Source organism: Amblyomma americanum, chromosome 1 (genome assembly GCF_052857255.1).
Source record: "Amblyomma americanum isolate KBUSLIRL-KWMA chromosome 1, ASM5285725v1, whole genome shotgun sequence".
Lineage (NCBI taxonomy): Eukaryota > Metazoa > Arthropoda > Arachnida > Ixodida > Ixodidae > Amblyomma > Amblyomma americanum.
In genome coordinates, this window is record NC_135497.1 from 162671049 (window position 1) to 162694204 (window position 23156).

The following is a 23156-nucleotide window of genomic DNA, read 5'->3' on the forward strand; positions in this document are numbered from 1 at the left end:
TAATCAATTTTTTATTATAATGACCAATAATGCGAAATTGGCGGCCGTATGCTAAATTGTTTATTATAAAAAACTGTATTAGCAGCTCGAACTTTCTTGACAATAAGGTGTTCTGCAATAAAAAAAATATATAAAGCAGATAAAATGATAGCCTAAGGCGCGCACAAACTAGCGAATTTCTTTTCTGCAGCAACGACAAAAATGAAAATGAAGGAATCACTTATAAGGCAGCTACGTACGGCAGTACCCGAATAGTGCAGACGGGCGCGGCGCGCTGAAATCGCGGAGCGCGGGGCCTGCACGGTCCCTTGGCGTGACGTCACGCGGCCGGTGGAGAGGCCTTAGCATTGAGAGGGTGTTGGTTTAACGTCCCAAAGCAACTCAGGCTATGAGGGACGCCGTAGTGAAGTGCTCCGGAAATTTCGACCACCTGGGGTTCTTTAACACGCACTGACATCGCACAGTACACGGGCCTCTAAAATTTCGCCTCCATCGAAATTCGACCGCCGCGGCCGGGATCGACCCGCGTCTTTCGGGCAGCAGCCGAGCGCCGTAACTAATGAGCCGCCGCGACGGGTTTTAGCACGTGAAAGAAGTATTAAGAAGCCGAAAAGGTTTATAAAGCCCAAGTTTTTATATCTAAGCAAACATTTTTTAACATCACACTTCCCCGAATGTTGCCCACAAACCCTCGTCAATTTTGGAAATGCATTAATCCTAACCCTAGCAACACAATAACACTTCACGACGATGATAACACTGCAGTTGCCGAACAGGATGTCGTCGAAGTGCTTAACCAAACCTTTAGTTCTGTATTTACTCACGAACCAGACGGGGATCTACCTGATTTTCCGTCCTTTGGTTTCCCTGTTATGCCCGATACATCATTCGAACCTCATGGTATTGTTAAAATAAGTGATTATTTGAAACTAACCTCATCAGCAGGTATTGATGACATTAATGTTAAGGCACTAAGAAACACAAAACGTGTCACAAGTGTCCTGCTCTCTCATATCTTTCGGCAATCTCTTTCATCAGGCATTGTACCGCACGACTGGAAAGTGTGTAAAGTCATTCCAGTACCAAAAAAAGGGCCTTCATCTTCTCGTCACAATTACTGTCCGATATTCATTACTAGCGTTCCATCAAAGCTAAAGCAACACGTAATCTTCTCTCACATCATGGAATTTCTAGTTTCTCTTAATTTCTTTCGCGCAAACCAGCACGGATTCGTATAGAGCCTTTCTTGTGATACTGAATTAGCTCTATTTATTAATGACCTAAGCACTAAACTTGATCTCAACATGATAGTGGACATCCTCTTTTTAGACTTTGAAAAAGCCTTTGACAAAGTTCCACACAAGCTGCTTTTTTTAAAACTCTCACATTTAATCTCAATTCCCTTGTTCTTGCCTCGATTCGTAACTTTCTAACTAACCGGCAACAGTTTGTTTTTGCTAATAAATGTTCAACCTCCCGCTCCTCTGTTATTTCTGGGGTACCCCAAGGCACGGTCCTCGGGCCCTTTCGTTTTCTCATTTATATAAACGATCTACCAGCTGACATACGCTCTAACATACGCTTGTTCGCCGATTATTGTGTTGTTTACCGTCCTATACTCACTAACAGTGATCACCAGCTCCTTCAATCCGACATAGATTGCATATTATCTTGGTGTGATAAATGGCTAATGTCGCTTAACGTGAAAAAAATCCTCTCCTTTCCTTCCACAGGCGTCACTCTGACCCATCTTAAAAGTACTTTATTGCTAACTCCGAAATCACCGCTATAACAACTTACAAATACTTAGCTCTTCATTTAACGCATGATCTTAGGTGGTCATACCATGTCACGCAAATCTCAAAGGAAGCTGATCGCGTCCTCGGGTATTTTCGGCGAATGTACGGACTAAACTTGAGTATGCATGCGCTATCTGGGACTCTAATGAAAATAAGATTTCTAATACGCTAGAAGGAATTCAGAACCACGCCTCTTGGTTCATCTTCTCTGCTTATTCTTATCATGAAAGTGTCACCAAACTAAAACGCAATGCTCATCTCTCCAGTTTAACTAGCCGACATCGCATAGCAAGATTATGTCTATATCACAAGTTCTATTATCACGTTGCGCTCGAGTCTGTTATCATCCTAGCCTACCGCACCCCAAGCCACACGAACCATGAAAAGACCACCTTTCTTCCGCCTGCCCGCACACCTGCTCGTCTGCCCTCATTTTTTGTACGCACCGCGAAAGACTGGAATGACTTGCCTTGCCACGTCGTGCTTCATACTGATCCACCACAATTCAAGTCATCAATTGAAGCAATATTATGCCCTGTTACCCACTCCCTCATGTAATAACCCTTCAATGGGGCCTTTGAGGTTGTTTGAGGTTGAGGACCCAATACGCGGTCCATGATTTTCCTGATTTTTTTCGGCATTATTCTGAAAGGAGCTGCGCGCTACGCGAATAAAATCCATCAGTTTTTCAGCCCTCGTGTTCGAGCCTCGTCTCGAGTTGCTGAGAGAATGAATAGCGGAACAAGAGTGTCATTGTGGGTGTTCCGTCAGGTGCTGCCTGCTGATCAGACTTAATGCTCCCCGAGTCTCTCTTTGCGGTGTCGTTGGTGGACTGCGTTAGCGGACGTTATTTGCTGGCTTCTAAAGGAGCAAGAACGCTTGAACGGTACACGTTATGAAGAATCTGTGAAGTAGAGCGATGTGTCCTTTTTGGCGTTGCACGTGTCTGCATTAAAAAAAGGATGGTTGCCGCGGCGAGTTCGTGTAACACCGCATTCCAAGAGAAGTGATGACTGTTGCGTATTGCTTTAGGACATTAAAAGCAAATTGTTTTGTGCCTGGTAAGAGCAGTGTGGTCAGCTCTAGGACAGTTGCTGCGACAGTGCATGTCACCAGAGGATATTGCTCAACTGCGCTGGACTCAAGACTGGCGCAGTCCCTTCAGTGCGCGTTCACGGGAGAAAAACGCTGCCGCCGAAAGTTAAACGTTCTCCAATCCAGGCATTAAGTCAAGCTACGGCTCCTATGCCAAGGCTTTAGAGAGCGGTTCCTTAGCTGTCCTTCTGAGGCTTACTTCTACAGCCACAACTTCTTGGACAGGCGCTACGCGGGCGTCTTTACTTCAACCGGGGCCGGCCTCTGGCACCTGACGAGAACACTGATCCGACAGATGGACCTATCTGACATCGGCGCCGCGCTTACATCGTCTGGTGTTACCTGTGTCGCCTGGCCGCAGCTGCAGCTTTACCTGGCTTCACTTTGTAGACGCATTATTGCGTGTTGGCATGCAACTGTAAGACAGCGAAATAACTTTATTGAGCAACCCTATAGTTTAGTTGCTGAGAATATAACAGGGTTGTTCCACGTGACGTCAGTGGGGCGCTGCATGAGGTAGGGGTTAGGAAAGGAAGTGCAATTATGTGTTGCTCGAATTATGTTCTACCCACAGACAGGCCAAGGCAGAATGGACTAACTCGTAGCAGACTTGTGCGCGAAAGGTCTTACTGAGTATGGCAGCGACATATTCTCGCTACTGTTGGGACCGTGACTTTCTCAACGTGAACCACTTTATAGATCCGCGCGTTCTTTTCGTGTACCAGGGCTCATAAGCGAATTTCTGCTAAAGTTTCTCTACCTCAGGCCCATCCGTCAGTATCTCCAACGAAATGCTCAGTGCAAAATCTTAGCGCTCTAAAGCCTAAAAAACGCAGCGCAAACTGGACGAGCGACAAAGAGGCGAGGCCACCATTTTCAGATACTTTAAGGAGTTGTGAAATTGCATGAATAGCATTTTATAAAACGCCATTACGCAGCAATGGACTGTTATAGGCAGTAGCCACATGCAGTGGCTAGGCCATCTGCTTGGCTTGCCTTGGCTGCGCTGCGCTATGAAGTAGCTGTCGAACTGCTTTAGGACGACTTCCAAGTTCTGAGCGTTCTCTCCGGAGAGTTTTAAGGTTCCGAAGACGTCCTCGACCTGGTCGCCCATCAAGTAAAGGAGCGTGTCGACCTGGTGTGATCCTGATTTGATGCAGAGACCGGAAGCCGTGTAGAAACGGCCGAACCGCTTCCTCCATTTCGGCCAGTCGGTAGGAGTCGTGAAGCAGGAGGCCTCGGGCGGTTGAAGGACGAAGGACGCCATTTACTGGCCGCATAGTCCAGGCCGTAGACGCTGCTGCGACGTGTGCCACCATATATGCGTATCCGAGCGAGAGGAAGTAGCCCCGGTTGGTCTTACTGTGGGAGCTTCGTCACTTCTGACACCATGTTGAGACGACGACAAGCCAAGTTTATTCAAGCCAGGTGACTCTCGGCACGAGGCCGAGAAGCGTGCAAGCCGCCGCGAGCCTCGGGTGAGCGCGCAGCAGCGCAGCCAAGCCAAGCCAAGCAGACGCCCTAACCACTGCATATGGCTACTGCCTACAACATGGACAACCAAAGCAAAGCTTACATAAAACGTGTAGTGCTCAGACAAACTTCGATTAGCAGAACAGAGGACAAACAGCATTTTAAAAGACGTCCAGGAAGACAGAAGGTTTGAACGTGCCATCGGCTTTGTAAACAGCCGTAGAAAATCAAATATAATTCATATAAAGGAGAGAAAAAAAGTCCGCAAAGTTTCATATCGTATTTTCGCAATTTCATGGCATCGCTCTCTCTTTTGGATGGCTCTGCCTCTTCTCCAGCTTCTTCGTGTCCTAGGCTCCACAGGCCAGCTGCAGCCCCTGAATTCCACGACGGCTGTGGACTGTTGGCCGCTGTAGAACCGCAGCCAGTACGAGGACAGTCGCGAGCGTCGGAGCTGAAACTGCGGTTGATGGCCTCACCCTCACTGACATGCCAGAGAGATCCGTGTAATCCTTCAAGCGACTGGCCGTCAGTGTGGGTCCGCCGTCTCCACGAAGTACACCGCAGTACTTGTTTGCGTGCCGTCCGCGGTTCTTAGAAACCAGCTGCTTACTCCCCCGCTGCACCATCTTCTTCCCGAGAGACGAATCGATGGTGGCTGGTGAACCACTGCTGGTGGGAGCACTTGCCATCTTTGCAAGAGTCGGGGCTGCCGTATTGGTTGATGGCACCGCCTTTAGCGACGTGCTGCTGAGACTTGCCTCGGCCGTTGTCACAGGTCTGGTCACGTGCTGCAGCCCTGGATTCGACAGGAGTCCCATTCCTGCCGTAGTCGAAGGCGGCTGCTGTAGAAGAGGCGTTCCTTTCTCGTGCCCGAGCGAGCTGTTCCACGCTGCCCCTGCTTCGGGTTGACGTGGCACAGACATTCCTTTGGCTGGCACTGCAAGAGCGATGCACAGCGTAGATGATGCCTTCAGCTGCTCTGCCTACGTGACCTGTCCCCTAGCCGAATGTGAGGAAACAGAAGGAGCCGTTGCTGTAGAGGACAGTCGTGCTGCAGGTACGTTCGAGAGCTGTACTACAGCAAACGATGAGGATATTGAAAAGGGCGAAAAGGAAGAAGACATCGATGGCAACAAAGAAGAAGTACGCAGATTCAATTTTTTTTAATTTCCCTGGCTATATAATAAGCACTTACAGAAAGAATCTATGATATACCGAACAAGAATTCTTCGCAGCAATGTATGTGGGTTATTCGAAAGCAAGGAGCGTTGGCAGGCGCTCCCCAGTGTCCCTCACTATCCACGGGATGGCGCGTTCAGCACAATTCACTGGCGGGAAAACATGCAGCACATGCGCCGGAGCACCGATAATCGAAACCAGTGCTTCGAGTGGCGCACAAAGACGACGAGCTGACGAAAAAAAAAACGGTATGGCAAAAGTGACGTCACGCTGCTGCTTTTTCCTAAGTGCGCAGTAGACTGGCGACGCCATCCAGTGGTGGGATAGTGATACTACGGAGCACCCGCCGCCACTCCAACCTACGAATACGGTCTGGCATTTATCACAAGCCTTTATCACATTTACCGCAGTCGTTGTGAGAGAACTATCAGAGCTAAACTGATCGCATTTGCAGAAGAATCTTCCCTACCAAGGAGAGCGTTACTTGAACTGCGAACGTCAAGAAAATTTTGCCACTCAGGAAAATGACATTAACATATCTTAATGGTTGTCGAGTAGAGGCGATTTTTGGTTTTGTAGAGTAGGCGCCAGAAGCACCGTCCATCAGTGCACACTTTTTATAGTATTGCAGCCAACCCCATGGTTTTTTAAAACTCATCAGAATCATTGGTAATGGACTTCGCCTTATTGACCGAATGAAACAAAAAATTTCGGTCTGTTGGCTCTGCTGACGTTTTCCTAGCTCCGCCTATTCCCTTGTGTTCTTGTGATGTCGGGGGCAGGCGCGCACTGAGGAATCGTAGACGATGCACAAGCGTTGAGGAGAAACGTAGAACAACATTTTTTTTTATTCAGGTCTGTATTAATTTTCTTTCTGTCGTTTTTCTGTCTGTCATTTTTCGCACTTGCGAAAGACGACAAGACGAAGACGAAGATGAACCTGCGCTTCAGCGGCATTGCCATCGCCGCGTGAGTATGTGCTCCTCGACCTGGCTGATTTTGGACTGCTTTAGAGTCTGCCCCTGTATTCCCAGTTGTTATAAATAAACACCCGTCTTACGAGACTGAGTGTATGCTTATGACATAGATTTTTTTCGCGTATGCTATACACATCCATGCAGTGTACTATAGTTGTTGCAAGTGTACGTCAGTGTTTGAAGTCTGGCTCTACAGCAAGAATTTAGTACTTAACGAGAAGAAAAGTGCCCCCCTCATTTTCCAAGGGCCATGTAATGCTGTCAACCATTTCTCCAGGTGGACTCAATAACGTGCCTACCATATACGCCTTAAATTGTACCTCGCCTAAGAAGCATTGTGTTGAAAGTAGAGCATGCTCTTGGGAGGCTAACGAGGATAAGTAACAAATAATTGAGCGGGCGCCGTAACACGCTGTTTCCTTATGATGCCCATATAAGACCAATAATTGATTAGATTGCGTTTTTTCTCTGGATATCCGAAGTATAAGCTTCAACATTGGTTTCTTTCAGATAAGGGCACTCTGAATCTTTGCCTACTGCCAAAATTAGTCGCTCCCGTTGCCCTACATTTGAAAACACGTATACCTGGATTAAGTCCACGCCTTCAGCTTCTAAAAGCGCAAACTTTTTTCGGGCATTTCAACATATATGTATGCCAAGCGCGGAGCCCAACCTTGCTACCGCAGAGTGCCGTGATGTATGATTTCTACGGATTCTTCGTTCACGTAGCGCACGGCAGTGCATTTCCCGCGCAGATGCGTGTCAATAACCCTATGGCGGTGCATAAATTCTAAGCTTTAATTTCTTATCATAACAGTTCCGGGTTCATATAGTCTAAAATTGCGAGCCATGCAGTGAATTTGAATCCCTAGATCACTATAAATATCCCTTCCTTCCGCTGTTTTCTCTTCAGTGAAGCCCTTACTAATAGAGTTACGTCGGCACGATTACAGCTCACTCTGTTCCATCCTCCTTTCCTTCAGTGCGAACACCAGGGGCACGTCTGCGAGCGTGTTACTTTTGTGGCATTAGTAACTTCATGTTCTTGTTCGGGACTAAACCAAATCCTGTACAATCTCCCATCGTGGGTGCAGGCCATTTCTACAGAGGACAACGGTGACATAACGGTATGACTCGAACGAAGACGTCGGTCATGCGGCAAACGGGAAAGTTCCGTATGACTCACTCACTCACTCACTCACTCACTCACTCACTCACTCACTCACTGGCCCCTGATGGCTTTAGGACAGTTCTCAACGCTAACCACCGACTTTCAAGTCACACGGTTTTGCTTGTACTGCGCTGCACATTGACCGGCGCTGCGTTTTCTGCGTTTCAACTCGTTAGCGTCCGAAGAGCATGCTCCCCTTTCGACACAACGTTTCTGATGTGAAGAGGCCGGTACAATTCAGGGCGTATATTGTAGGCACGTTAATAACTCTACCTGGGAAAATGGCTGACAGCATTACATCGCCTTTGGAAAAATGAGAAGGGCACTTTTGTTCACGTTAAGGAGAAAATCTTTGCTATAGAGACAGACTTCAAACACTGACGTACGCTTCCAACAATTATATAGTACAGTGCAAGGATGTCTCTACCCGAACTGAAAAAATCAATGCCGTCAGCGTACCCACAGTCTCAGTCGAATGTTTCGGGGAATCCCCCAGCATTAAGTAGATTTGTAATAAGGGTGTAATTACTAGTCGACATCCACCCAAGCGCAGACGTACGGCTACAGATAAAGGCTATACAGCTTCCACAGAAAATTTGTAGTTGAAAAAAATTAGTTCTGGTCTGGAGTCCAACACGGGACCACCGCCTCACCGCGGCTGTTGCCCAACTGAGCTAACCGGGCGCGCTAGCATATGGTGGGGCGAGAGCAAAATGATCAACAATTTAAAGCGGGAACTATGTTGGTTCAATGTTTCGGGAAATCTATCAAATTGGAGTAGATATGTAATAAGGGATCAATTGCTTGTTAGCATTTTTTTCTTCAAAAAAGAATTCATACAACTAAGGAATTCACATGCACGAACAAGATACATATAAGCTATGTCTGGCCGCATCGCTTCCAGGGTCTTCCACGTTACACTCACCTGTAATGATTTTATAAGACTGAAACATGTGTTCACAATATTAAACTATGCTTTGCTTTTTGTTAGTTTGTAATTCGGTTTCGCAGAGACAGTTTTCAACGCACCCATTATAAATTATAGTACAACTTAACTTGCAAGACCACAGTAGCTTCTAGCAAAAATATCCGATTCCATCCAACTGATTTCTGTTCAAACGCATATGCTGTAGACACAGCCAATACAACAAACAGCAGTATATTTGCATATATTTTCACTAGCGCGGAAAGGTGCCATAAAAGCTATAGTCGCATGGCAGATGCAGGCCACAAATATATGTGCGTTGCACTTGAACACCAATTAGGTGGCGTGATTGTTTAGGTGACACAGATTTCTGAGCAATACCCATCACCGTAGATAGATGCACCTCCGAACGCGCACAATAATGCGTTTATTTGTGTGCTAGTTTCTTCACCGTCTTATACACGCAAAGGTGGCGACATACATAATGTAGAATGCAGCACGTTCAAACAGCTGCAAAGAGCACGGGAGACAGCTACTATATATGTTCATTAAACTACGTATGTTCGAAGTGTCATCAGCACGCATTGGTTCTAATGCGATCGCCGATGTACACTTTGCGTCACCCTTGTGTAGAACGCTAGACCAGGGCGCCCCAAGCTACAAAAATTGAAATCCTGCAGTAGCCCGTACATCTATGTACCTCAACATCTGCGCTAGCGTTGCCTTCAAAACCTAGCAGAGGCGACGAGGTGTCACTTTAATTGCACGCAGGGCATCGCGCCACTAGTGCGCTCTACACAAGGGATAACGCACCTTCGTGCGAGGAAGTTTCGGCAGCATCGATTTTTTTTCAAACCCTTATCCTCGTGCTGCATCGCCTGCTTTGCTGACGAAGCAGCAGAGCTCTTGCTACTTGCCTGCTCGCCTGCTCGCAGCGCAGGGACGCCGGCGGCTCTACACATCTCTACACACAGCTCTGCATACACATAAACAGATGAGTACCCTCCCCAAACATCATACAAATAACCTTCACATTACCTCTATGTCAAGTGTCTCAACTACATTGAGCTATATATATCGGCATCAAGTATGCTCCAAGCAGAGGCACTCTTGAAATCAAGTCATATTAAAAGGAGGTAGGGGGAAGAGTGGAAGTAACGAACATTTTAAATGTCATTGAACTGTTCTTGGCACTCGCCAAGACTCTAGGCAAGTGCTTTGTCTCACATGTGTGCGGATTGTTTTATATGGTATTTCTGTCATGTGTAATGTTTCTCTGTGGTCTGGATTCTTTAGTTGTATGTAAATCTCATGCAGAGTGTTACACCTTTGGTGTACTGATCCCCCATGCACAGTTCTCTTCCGAAGGAAGGGAATGTATGTTAAATCGTACTTGGTAGTTTTGATTTCGGATTGTTGGATTGACTTATGGCTCCATTAGTGTGCGTGTCCTTCGAAGTCGGCCAATTAAGTGTTCATGTGACCCTAAGCTATATATCGTGTGACTGCCCTGAATAAAGGGTTGTTGTGAGTTTCACCTGAACGCTTGCGCTTTGTCAACCTTTTCTCCGGGCGCGCCTACCCCCGACATCACAAGAACACAAGGGATTAGACGGGCCAAGCCAAAGGGCAACTGAGCCAATAGAGCGAACTTTTTCGTGCGCAATAATGAGAAGTTCATTACCATTAATCCTGATAAGCTTTAGAAAAGCATGGTGCTTGCTGCAATGTACGGTCCTTCTGGCCCCTGCTCTACAAGACCAAAAATCGCCTCTACTCGACAAATATTAAGATATGTTAATGTCTGCATTTCCCTGAGTGGCAGAATTTTCTTGACGTTCGCAGTTCAAGTAACGCTCTCCTTGGCAGGGAATATTCTTCTGCAAATGCGGTCAGTTTAGCTCTGATAGCTCTCTCACAACGACTGCGGTAAATGTGATAAAGGCTTGTGATAAATGCCAGACCGTATTCGTAGGTTGGAGTGGCGGCGGGTGCTCCCTAGTATCACTATCCCACCACTGGATGGCGTCGCCAGTCTACTGCGCACTTAGGAAAAAGCAGCAGCGTGACGTCACTTTTGCCATACCGTTTTTTTTTTCGTCAGCTCGTCGTCTTTGTGCGCCACTCGAAGCACTGGTTTCGATTATCGGTGCTCCGGCGCATGTGCTGCATGTTTTCCCGCCAGTGAATTGTGCTGAACGCGCCATCCCGTGGATAGTGAGGAACACTGGGGAGCGCCTGCCAACGCTCCTTGCTTTGGAATAACCCACATACATTTCTGCGAAGAATTCCTGGTGGGTATATAATAGATTCTCCCTGTAAATGCTTATTATATAGCCAGGAAAATGAAAAAAATTGAATCTGCGTACTTCTTTGTTGCTACCGATGTCTTCTTCCTTTCCGCCCTTTTCAATATCCTCATCGTTTGCTGTACAGCTCTCGAACATACCTGCTGCATGACTGTCCTCACTGGGGAGCGCCTGCCAACGCTCCTTGCTTTGGAATAACCCACATACATTTCTGCGAAGAATTCCTGGTGGGTATATCATAGATTCTCCCTGTAAATGCTTATTATATAGCCAGGAAAATGAAAAAAATTGAATCTGCGTACTTCTTTGTTGCTACCGATGTCTTCTTCCTTTCCGCCCTTTTCAATATCCTCATCGTTTGCTGTACAGCTCTCGAACATACCTGCTGCATGACTGTCCTCACTGGGGAGCGCCTGCCAACGCTCCTTGCTTTGGAATAACCCACATACATTTCTGCGAAGAATTCCTGGTGGGTATATCATAGATTCTCCCTGTAAATGCTTATTATATAGCCAGGAAAATGAAAAAAATTGAATCTGCGTACTTCTTCTTTGTTGCTACCGATGTCTTCTTCCTTTCCGCCCCTTTCAATATCCTCATCGTTTGCTGTACAGCTCTCGAACATACCTGCTGCATGACTGTCCTCTACAGCAACGGATCCTTGTGTTTCCTCACTGTCTGCTAGGGTACAGATAACGGAGGCAGACCAGCTGAAGGCAGCATCTACGCTGTGCGTGGATCTTGCAGTGCCAGCCAAGGGAATGTCCGTGCCACATCAACCCGAAGCAGCGGCAGCGTGGAACAGCTCGCCCGGGCACGAGAAAGGAACGCCTCGTCTACAGCAGCCGCCTTCGACTCCAGCATGGATGGGACCCCTGTCCACGCCAGGGCTACAGCAGGTGACCAGACCTGTGACGACGGCCGACGCAAGCCTAGGCAGCACATTGCTAAAGGCGGTGCCATCAACCAATACCCCGGCTCCGACTCTTGCAAAGATGGCAAGTGCTCCCACCAGCAGTGGTTCCCCAGCCATCGTCGATTTGTCTTTCGGGAAGAAGATGATGCAGCGGGGGAGTAAGCTGCTGGTTTCTAGGAACCGCGGACGGCACGCAAGCAAGTACTGCGGTGTACTTCGTGGAGACGGCGGACCCACACTGACGGCCAGTCGCTTGAAGGCTTACGCGGATCTCTCTGGCATGTCAGTGAGGGTGAGGCCATCAACCGCAGTTTCGGCTCCGACGCTCGCGATTCCTGTCCTCGCACCGGCTGTGGTTCTACAGCAGCCAACAGTCCACAGCCATTCTGGAATTCATGGGCTGAAGCTGACCTTTGGAGCCTAGGACACGAAGAAGCTGGAGAAGAGCCAGAGGCATCCAAAAGAGAGAGTGATGCCATGAAATTGCGAAAAGAGGATATGAAACTTTTCGGAATTTTTTTCTCCTTTGTATGAATTATATTTCATTTTCTGCGACTGTTTACAAAACCAGTGGTACATTCAGACCTTCTCGCTTTCTCGATGCCTTCTAAAACGCTCTTTGTGCTCTTTTAAGCCTATCGAGGTTACTCTGTGCAGTACATGTTATTCCTGAGCTCGCCTTGGGTTATATATTGTTACATACAGTTTAATTTATGTTATTCATGCAATTTCACGATTCCTTAAAATAAGTCAAAGGGCTGTGCTCACCTCTCATCTTTGTCCCTCGTTTTGGTATGCGCTCCGTTCTTTAGGCTTGTCTATTTGTCCAGAGCGGTAAGACTTTGCGTTGCGCATTTCGTTAGAGATACTGACGCATGGCTCTGAGCTGGTGAAACTTTTGTAGAAATACACTTATGTTCCCTTGTACACAAATATTATTGCGAGGATCGTATAAAGTGGTTCGCGTTAAGAAATTCACGGTCCCAACAGGAGCCAGAACATGTCGTTGCAGTACTTATATTCAATAAGACCGTTAGCGAAAAAATCTGCTATGAGTTAGTCCATTCTGCCTTGGCATGTCTGCAAGGCAGAACATATTTCGAGGAAGAGATAACTGAACTTTCCTTCTAACCCCTTACCTCATGAAGCGCCTGACTGACGTCTGCCCAAGGACCTATTCCCTGGTGGAATAAGCCTGTTCTCTCCTCAGCAACTAAACTAGGGTTGCTGAGTAAAGTTTTTCCTCTCTCTTTCAGTTGCATGCTTACACGCATTAATGCGTCCACAAAGTGAAGTTGCATGTGGCCCTAGGCGACACGGGTGACACATGACGACGTAGGCACGGCGCCGATGTCAGCTAAGTTCACCTGTCGGCTCAGTGTTCACGTCACGCGCTGTACCAGACCCCCGGTTGACGTAAAGGCGTCCGCGTAGCACCTGTAAAAGAAGTTGTGGCTGGAGAAGTAAGCCTGAGAAGCGCAGTTGTGAAAACGCGCGTTTGGAGCTTGACATAGGCTCCTTAGCCTCACTTATTGCCTGGAGTGTAGAACGTCTAACTTTTCGGTGGCGACGTTTTCTCCCGTGAACGCGCACTGAAGGGACTGCGCCAGTCTTGAGTCCAGCGCACTTGAGCAACATCCTCTGGTGACATGCACTGTCGCAGCAACCGTACGAGAGCTGACCACACTGCTCTTACCGGGCTCAGAATCCTTTGACTTTAATATCGCAAACCAATACGCAACAATCATCATTTCTCTTGAAAAGCGGCGTTATACGAAATCGACGAGGAAACCATTCTTTTTTTACTGTAGACACATGAAACGCCAAGAGGCACAATCTCCCTACTTCACAGATTCTTCATAATAGGTACCGTTCAAGCGGTCTTGCTCCTTTAGAAGCCAGCTAACAAAGTCAGCGAAGGCAGTTCTGCAACGGCCCAGCAAAGAGAGACTCGGGGAGCATTAAGCCTGAGAAGCAGACTGCACCTGACGGAACACCCACAGTGACGGTCTTCAGCCGCCTTCATTAACTGGTGCGCGCTTCATTCCCTCAGCGCCTCTCTCGAGACGCGGCTCGAACACGAGGACGGAAAAACTGATGGTTTTATTCGCGTACTGTGCAGGTCCTATCAGTAGAATACCGAAAAAAAAGCCAAATCATGGACCGCGTAACGGGGAATTTTGTATTGACCGTGTTGCTGCTCTTTTGGGTAACATATCAAGGTCGTATACTCGACGCCTAGCGCTGCGCTGTACTAATGTTCACTCCGCCTCTCTTCAGATTCTCTTGAACAAGCCATGATGTGTGCATTGTGTTTTTGCCGCGTCTTAAATTTTTAAGGCGATAACTTTATTGACTCATACTCGCGTCGGTCTGTTACATTTTAGGTCACGTGATCTCGCTGCAACGCTCGCGCAGCTCATCTCCTCTGCCGAGAAATGATTTCAAGCGCGGCAAATTCAAATGGTGCAGTGAGTCGCAAATGGCTTTCGCCTTCCCGCATTTAAGAGATATCTAAGTGCCTCCAACGAATTTTTACCGATGGATGCCGTTAGCTCAATAAATAAGATATATTTTCCATTTACCGAAACCATCTTTATGAAATCAAGGGAACTTCTACTACTTTGCAGCGAAACCAGGTATCACAAAAAGTAAGCAGGTGGTGTAAAATTAGTATATTTCAATGCATTTTTGTCTGCACAAGCGTTGCCAGGAAAACAAGTTGGTAGAGTACAAATGTCGACAGAGTATGGAGTCCTTCCTTGGGGACTTTCGCATAAAGGCTGGCCGCCCGCATTGGGTTTTGCCAGCACACATAAACAAGTGAGCACAAACGGCGTTCACGCGCAGTCATGACCCAGAGCAGAGCCTAGCCTGCCACACCGGTATAGGACGAAGCAGGAACGCTTCAGCAGTACGACCAGCGCGACCGAACGTGCTAATGCCTCCATGTCATCGTTTCGTGAGACTTCAAAGTGCCTATTGTTTTGTGACTTTGGCTACATGTTCTGCAAAACTAAAATTCATCGTATGCAGAGAAGAGCCACTACTAAGATCGACGAGGAAAAGAATTGGAGTACGCTTAAGAGTGGAACGCGACAGCCTATTGCAGCTATTGCAGTATTGCTATGAAGGGGGGGCGGGGGGGGGGGGGTTCTGGTCCCGACGTATGTTTAGACCAGTATTCTCCTCCCCCCCTTCCGTTGCGCGCTATCTGTGGGGGCAGTGGGGTACATTGCAAAGAGGAGGAGGAGGAGGAGAGGAGGAGGAAATGGTTTTAGTGCGCGATGCCTGATGGCGCTACGTGCGCGCTTCTGGGATTTTTTGCTCACGGTCAACGTCGACGACGCCAACGACATCGGCTTTTCTGCGACACGGGGCCCTTAACGCCGTCGCGTTAATATCCCAACGGACATAAGGAACAAAATCAGAATCCACCACTCCCAAGGAATATGCATCCGGTAAGCCATGAGGGTAGACGAAAGGACAGAGCGAACTCTCTGCTGAAAAAAAAAAACTAGCCAACAGACAGGACGTGGTTTACACGGACGCGGCGGAATACGAACGGGTTTCGTAGCCCTACCAACCAGGGAGTGCGGAGGCCGAGTCTCGTGCTGCATCATCGGACGCAACAGCTAGCGGCTGATGAGGTAGCCATTGCGCTGGCCCTAATTCAACAGAATGTGTAGGGTTATTATAAGATTCCAAATCGGCTATTCGCAACTACAACGCAGGTAGCGTATCTGCCGAAGCAGTCACAATTCCGACTGCCGACCAGACACCTGCAGAGCTAATTAACCTAGCCTGGCCTCCGGCCTACGAGGGCCTCCGAGAAAACGAGACAGCACACGCATTGGCCCGAGGATTCACACACCGGGATCCCAATGCGGTCTCGTCGAGCAGAGAGCCCCTTCAGATGGACGAGGAGAGGAACACGTACCAAGATATTCTTAGCCATTACAGATCAGGAAGACAGACACTACCTGGAGCATGCAAGAGCCTCAGCAAAAAGGGAGAGGTCATATGGAGAAAGTTACAGACGGGGGTTTTCCCTACCCACTAGCACTAAGCAGATGGCATCCGGCGATACAAGACCCCAGGTGTAAACAGTGTAATGAAATTGCAGACATGATCCACATGGTGTGGACATGCCCTAGAAACAACGAAACAGACAGGAATATAGAGTTCTGAAAGGCTTTACTGGTCAGCCAGAAAGAAGAAGAACAAAAAAGTCATCCGTCTGGCCCTGGACACCGCTGACAGCATGCTGAAAGGGGATAAGATAGGATAGGATAACTTAATTTAGCTCTGGCGTAAGTGCTTTTATGCGGTTTATTTAGGTGAGTCCATCTCCGCAACGGTTGGTTGCCCCTATTCCAGGGCTCCGCTGGATGCTGCCGTCAGCTGAGCTCGCCGTATCAGACTGGTCTGGTCATCGCGGCAGTCGCTGGAGAGCATGCCCTCCCGTTGCTCCGCACTTGGGTTTGGTATAATTTGAACGACGTCGACTTTTTGACATGCCCATGTTATGTGATATAGTGTAGGTTTTTCATGGCATCACAGACACTTAATTGTTTTCATAAACTGTGGGGTGGATTTTACTTAGTGTGCTTAGGTTTACAGGAGGTATTTCGAGGCCTAAATTGGGAACAGTTGGGAATAAGAGTAGATGGAGAATACCTAAATAATCTGCGATTCGCTGATGGCATTGCCGTGCTGAGTCACTTAGGAGGTGAACTCTAAATCATGATCAATAGTTTAGACAGGCACAGCAGAACGCTGGGTCTAAAAATTAACATGCTGAAAACCAAGATAATGTTCAACAGTCTAGCAAGAGAAGAGCAGTTCACAGTTGGCAGCAAGGGCCTGGAAGTGGTAAAGGAATATGTCTACTCAGGGGAGGTAGTGACCGCTGATCCGGATCATGAGAGGGAAATAACTAAAATGATAAGAATGGGGTGGAGCGCATATGGCAGGTTCTCTCAGATCATGAATGGCAGTTTACCAATTTCCCTCAAGACAAAAGTGTACAACAGCTGTATCTTACCGGTACTCACCTACGGGGCAGAAACGTGGAGGCTAACGAAAAGAGTCAAGCTTAAGTTAAGGACAACGCAACGAGCCATGGAAAGAAAAAATGATAGGTGTAACGTTAAGAGACCGGAAGCGAGCAGAGTGGGTGAAGGAACAAACGCGGGTTAATAACATCCTAGTCGAAATCAAGAGGAAGAAATGGGCTTGGGCAGGGCATGTAATACGAAGGCAAGATAACGGCTGGTCCTTAAGGGTAACGGAGTGGATTCCAAGAGAAAGTAAGCATAGCAGGGGGCGGCAGAAGGTTAGGTGGGCGGATGAGATAAGATGTTTGCAGGCAAAGGGTGGATGCAGCTGGCAAAGGACAGGGTTAATTGGAGAGACATGGGAGAGGCCTTTGCCCTGCAGTGGGCTTAGTACGGCTGATGATGATGATATTTAGGTTGAGATATGACCCCGGTTGTAGCTGTCTCCATGTGTGACAATTTTACAATTATTCCGGAGCCCTCCACTACGGCACCTCTTTCTTCCTTTCTTCTTTCACTCTCTCTCTTTTATCCCTGCCCTTAAGGCGCGCTTCAGGTGTCCAACGATATTTGAGACAGATACTGCGCCATTTCCTTTCCCCCAAAAAAACCAAACCAAACCAATTTTTCCAAGTCTCCACCTGTGCGGTCAGAATGCGCCGAAGCCGCCGAACGCGTCGACGATCAAGCGCAATTGAAGTATCGAGGGTCTCAATATGGCCGACGTGATGTCGCCGTGCAGCGCGCGCGCGTTACGCCGCAGTATAAACGCGCCTTGACAGAACCTGCGCTTAACCGCTAACCAACGTATTCGGTAGCGGCATCTATGGGAGCCACTGAAAGCCCCCGCACACTTACTGAATAAAAGAAACCTGTGCTGAGGATGGGTATCGAACCAGGACCTTCGGCGTTTGGGGCGGAGACGCTGCCACTCCTCCACGACGGCTCAAGCTTTAACCATGAATAAAGGCGCATCTAGTGAATGCACTCTCCGATGCAGAAGTCTCCGCGCTTTCGCTACGAATATCCTGACCTTACAGAGCTAGGCCATTAGCAATTTTTTTTTCGCCCCCTTTGCGGGGAGGGACCCTCACTGCAGAGCTCCTACGGCCTTTGCTGTCAGCTGGGGAGCCTAAGAAAGCGGTAGGCTTTGGTGTGGAACAGTTTCCATGCAACCGCTTCCTCGACTGCAGTGGGGCCCAAGGACCTGCGTGTCCTTAACTCCCCTGTGTCCATTGAAGTTTTCACCACCACCTTCCTCGATTCCGCGTCAGGTGTTTGTGTGGCGAGGGGTGCGCGTGTCGGTTGAGCCGATGGCGTTGAAGGAATGCGCAGTACTGTATGAACACTCGGCTATAATAAGCTTAGGCGATAGCGCGCGCGCTGGTTTTCTTAAGAGGTAGTGGTAACCACGTGTAAAAATATCATGGGCTGGTTGGTGTGCTCTGCTTTTGAGGATATGATGTGCGCGGCCGCATATTCTTCACCTGCCGTAATTGCGACAGACAGCTTGAGAGCTGGTGATGATGTAGGTTTGTTTCTTGCTCCTCAATGGAGAGTATTGCGAGAGAGATGGCTGCCTAGTCTGCCTCCAGAGTGCTCTTTGTTCATGTGTGTGTGTGTGTGGGGGGGGGGGGGGTTAATGCCTGCAGAGTGCGAAAACGTTGGTGGCCGCCGATGTCGACCGGGATGCATAGTTTGTCGCGACGGTATATGTGCGTGTTGCACACGCTCCAGAGCCAACCCGACAGGTTTGGAAGGTTTTGAAGCGAAAAGCTTCACTACGCCAGCTTTTCGAGCCGACGGCAGGGCCGTAAGTTTGACTTTGAATATAGCTAGAAGTCAGTGTGGCCGCAAGTTTCACCTTGAATGTAGGTAGAGGTGGAACCATGAGAAATGACTCCTGTCTCACATATCTCGGTGGACACCCGAACCGCGCCCGTAAGGGAAGGAAAGTAAAAAAAAATGGAGGACGCTTAAGCTTCGTCTTTAAGAGCAGGACGCGACAGCGTGTTGCAGCGTTGCCAAGGAATCCACGGAACGCCATTGTCCGTCCGGCGCGACGCCTTGCCCGAACAATTTAAGGAAACGAAACATAACTTGGTGGTGGCTGAGTGGTTAGGGCGCTCGGCTACTGATCCGGAGTTCCTGGGCTCGAACCCGACCGCGGCGGCTGCGTTTCGATGGAGGCGAAACGCTAAGGCGCCCGTGTGCTCTGCGATGTCAGTGCACGTTAAGGATCCCCAGGTGGTTGAAATCATTCCGCAGCCCTCCACTACGACACCTCTTTCTTCATTTTTTCTTTCACTCCCTCCTTTATCCCTTCCCTTACGGCGCGCTTCAGGTGTCCGCCGAGATGTGAGGAAGATACTGCGCCGTTTCCTTTCCCTAACAACCAACACGCAATTATGGAAGAAAGGGAGGAAATTACCAAGGAGAACAGGAGCCGCATTGGGACCCTCTTTTCCAAAAACATGCACCCTCTCCCGCCCCGGCGGCCGCGGCGGCTGAACGCGCGCAGCCTGAACAATTGAACTATAATTTGTAAATAGTGTATATATGCCCTCACCCCTATCTCTTTCCTGCTATCCCCTCACCTCTTTCGTTTCACTTCTTCAAACTGCCTGCTATCCTATATTTCCGCCACCCCAGCTCAGGTGCCGCCGATTAGTGATGGCAGATGCCGGGGTGAGCAAACATCTTTTACCTTCATTTTGTTATTTTAAATAAATAATCACTAAATTAGACATGAAAGAAGACAATAGAGATCCGAAGCGCTGGAACGCATATACGACCGGCCATGACTGCGATTGAATGGTACAGGTGCTGCTCTTTGTCCAATTCCTTAATGGCCTGGGCCGTCTTGCTAGTCCCGTCGATCGCTTTGTCATGGTAGCGAACGCAGTGTAGCTTGTCAAAACAGCGCGCCAACTCAACGTCCCTCAGCGAAATGCAGCAAACGAAATATTAGGAAGAGCGGTGGTTGCCAGAGCTAGCGCGCGCATCTTCGCGGGCCGCCGCTAATCCCCGCGAGGGGAGAGGCACTTGAATTTCTTTGGTTGTCCACTCCGCGGGCCGACAGCACGCCTCTCAATTTGGTGACGCACCCGAACACGTGATGCGCGGGCCGCGGGCGAACGGTCCGTCGTGTGAATCGGCCTTTACGGGGCGGTTCGGGTGTCGGCCGATATTTGAGACGGATACTGCGCCATTTCCTTTCCCCAAAAACCAGTTTTCAATTTTTTCATTATTATTATTATTATTATTTTCACCCGAACCACGCCGTAAGGCAAGGAAAATTAAAATAAAATTGGTTTTAAGGAAAGGAAATGACGCCTGTCTCAGATATCTCGGTGGACGCCCAAACCGCGCTGTAAGTGAAGGAAAAGCGCCCTTCTAAGACAACACCGTATTCACTAGACGAGCCTTTGTTCATTCCAAACCATCGAGCTGGCATGACGGTGTGGTTAGCGAGCTCGTCTCGCATTCTGGAGGCCCTGGTTCGGTTCCCCAACTCGACGAATTTACTACTCGGTTTCATTTATTAATTCTTCCGGGATTTTTCCCTCACGGCCACCGCCGCCGACGACACCGGCTTTTCTGCGTCACGGGGCCCTTAACGCTGTCGCGTTAAAATTCATCACGATATGCCGGAGCTACTTGTAGGTGATTTGTTGATCAGAGACAGAACTTCAATAGAGATTAAGTTCGGCCAATAAGTGAAACAAAAGCTGGGGTTTTATATCGGAAGTTATGTGATATGATAAAGTTGATTACCACCGATTTCTGCGAACTTTTGAAGAACACGCTCGCTGAAATAATTCAGAAGTGGGAAGATTATTAATATACCTTATTTAATATACCATCAGAAGATCATTAATATACCTTCAGCTATACAACAACAAATATGCCTCTACTCAACAGTCAAGAAACTGCAATACACTTCCTCGAAATGGCATAACCTTTGTTGCAGTCGCTGTTGAACTAACCCTGTTCTGGTCGGAGAATACTCCTATGAAGGTGCCATGCGCGTTTGCATCATGCAGCAGTGGCGGATATTACCAAGTGCCTCTGTGCCACTACGGCACTGACCTGAATCGAATTAAATACAAAACCACTGCTTTCTGTGGAAACGGAACCCTTATAAAGTAAACATAACAAATTCCCCTACGGTCGCTACAGGCTGCTTTCACAAGGAACTGCGAGGAGATCAATATTTTTTGTTGCATATCTCTGAAACTTGACCACACCGTCATCTACTTCCGGTCAGTGACCACGAATCCCCAATGGTCTTGACGTCACCATAAACGGCACAAGTTTGAATAGAGTGGCAATAAAAGTTATTCTATTATCAACTCCGAATTTCTCAGCAATAAATTTATCCTTTGCCGCAGAACGCGTCAACAGAGCCACAAAAAGCCAAAAAGTTTAATTTTGCTAATAACAGAACGGGGTCGATTTGTACTCGCTGTTTCCAAAATCTCATCCAGTTGCACTTGACCACTGTGAACCCTGAGCGCGTCGGCATCGACAGTGTCTCTAGCGCGGAGCAGTGATGGGCGGCCTCCAGTGTCCCTCACCCACCATTAAAGCCCTTAAGTGATCTAATATCGCTCGTGGAAAGAAGTAATCGACGCGCGACGGGTGCAGCAGTGGCGCCATCCGGCTACCGAGGGCCGGGCGCCACTTGCAGACACAGAAACAGAAAAGTTACGACGACACCCATGCCAATCTTGCGCCGCTGTTTCCGATGAGCGCAAGAGTGACCTTAGGTGCAACTAGACTGCCTTGACAACAGCGGCGGCAGTGTAGGATATCAACGAACTGAGCGCGCCATCTCGAGATGACGTATACGTCATTGCCACTATAGTGGCAATATAGTCCCATTATAGTGCCACTATAGTGGCATATTGCCATTATAGTGGCAATATGCAGCACCATTGTGCAGACGACTCCGTGCCCGAGGACTTTTAACAAAAGTGTACAACATACAGCTAATACTTTAAAGAAACTCTGAGGGCGTCGTAAAATACATCCTCCCTGGAGTACCCTTGTCCCGGCCAGGAAAGAATTAGTGAAAGGGGAGGGCCGAAGATGCAAGAGGAAAAAGTAAATGTAAAAATCCAGGCGTCTAGTGGCATGTAATCACACTAGAAGTAAAAGTCATACCGATTATGGCCTACTTCTTTTTCATCGCTCTCTCACCTCCTTCTGTTTCGTTTTCCCGAGGGTCAGCATGTGCTTCTACAGAGTTCCCGAATGGACATTCTGAACATCTGTCGGCGGCACCAACGGCTTCAACTGCTTGCTCGCCATCACGTGTGTGGCAGAGCAATGAGACACCCCCGCTGACAGTCGATGACCGCATTGCAGCTCCACCAGTTGCAGTGAAGCGAATGGCCCTGCCACGCCAACCAAGATCAGCGGCCCTGTGGAATATCAATTTCGGGCGCGTGATGGAACCGGCCGCCAACTCTGACACCAGCGAAGTTGGGGCTCCTGTCCAGGCCAGGGCTGATACAGGCGGCCAGCCACGTGACGGTGGCTCAGGCGAGTTTGAAAGCCACGTCAGTAATTGCGGCGCCAGTGACCCCTGAGGCGGTTCCGACTGTTGCAAGGAGGGCGACGCACGGTTTCTGGCTACATAGAGGCCAGGTCCGCGCGGGGGTTCCGACAGCCCGAGCTCCTCGGAATCGATGTCCTCGGGGAAGCAGTCTCATTGCGGATCGCTTATGATGGGTGGCATATTGCGGACGCCGAGGCTGACCCGGTCTTGGGGACCACCGGGGACGCCGAGGTAGAGGGTGTGCAGTAGGACCAGTGCGAAAACCGTCAATGTGTGGAGTACCGGTGGAGTAGGCCCGGCTTATCTCACCCTATGCCCGATTCTTGGTTCGTGGCCCGGGCGCCCGGCCTTGAATACTCCCTCCTCAGTAGGTGTGGAGCAAGCAAGGGGAGGAAATAAGTGCATGGTGGTTGGAAGGTAGCACAAGTGGGTCCCCCAGGGTTACCGGGTTATGGTGCCGAGGGCCAAGCGCCGATAGGCTGACGACCTGGGCCTCTGTTGGCCGGACCACACCACACACACTTCCGGAGTCTGAAAAACCGCGAAACACAGTCGACGGCTAGTAACCGGCCGGTCCGATCCAACCCTTAAAATCGTGGAGGAGCAGGTGGCTGCGGACCCCAAGTTAGGAATTTTTTTTTCTTTCTTTCCTGTCTCCGACGGTCGGAGCCAGTGGGTGGTCG

At 48.7% G+C, this 23156-nt stretch overlaps 1 protein-coding gene across 1 annotated transcript; it reads left to right on the top strand.

The window, feature by feature from the left end:
• Window positions 1-6483: 6483 nt before the first annotated feature.
• Window positions 6484-12651, top strand: LOC144114594 (uncharacterized). Its single transcript, XM_077648442.1, has 3 exons — window positions 6484-6518; window positions 11301-11400; window positions 11617-12651. The coding sequence occupies exons 1-3, from the start codon at window positions 6484-6486 to the stop codon at window positions 12007-12009; spliced, it is 528 nt and encodes a 175-aa protein (XP_077504568.1). The 3' UTR covers window positions 12010-12651.
• The last annotated feature ends 10505 nt before the right edge of the window (window positions 12652-23156 follow it).

What these genes read in the sequence shown, in the direction of transcription:
- LOC144114594 (XM_077648442.1), top strand. Translation starts at nt 6,484, where the DNA reads ATGAACCTGCGCTTCAGCGGCATTGCCATCGCCGC. An exon ending in AGCGGCATTGCCATCGCCGC is followed by an intron (nt 6,519 to 11,300) that starts GTGAGTATGTGC and finishes TTTGCTGTACAG; the next exon opens with CTCTCGAACATACCTGCTGC. An exon ending in ATTTCTGCGAAGAATTCCTG is followed by an intron (nt 11,401 to 11,616) that starts GTGGGTATATCA and finishes ACTGTCTGCTAG; the next exon opens with GGTACAGATAACGGAGGCAG.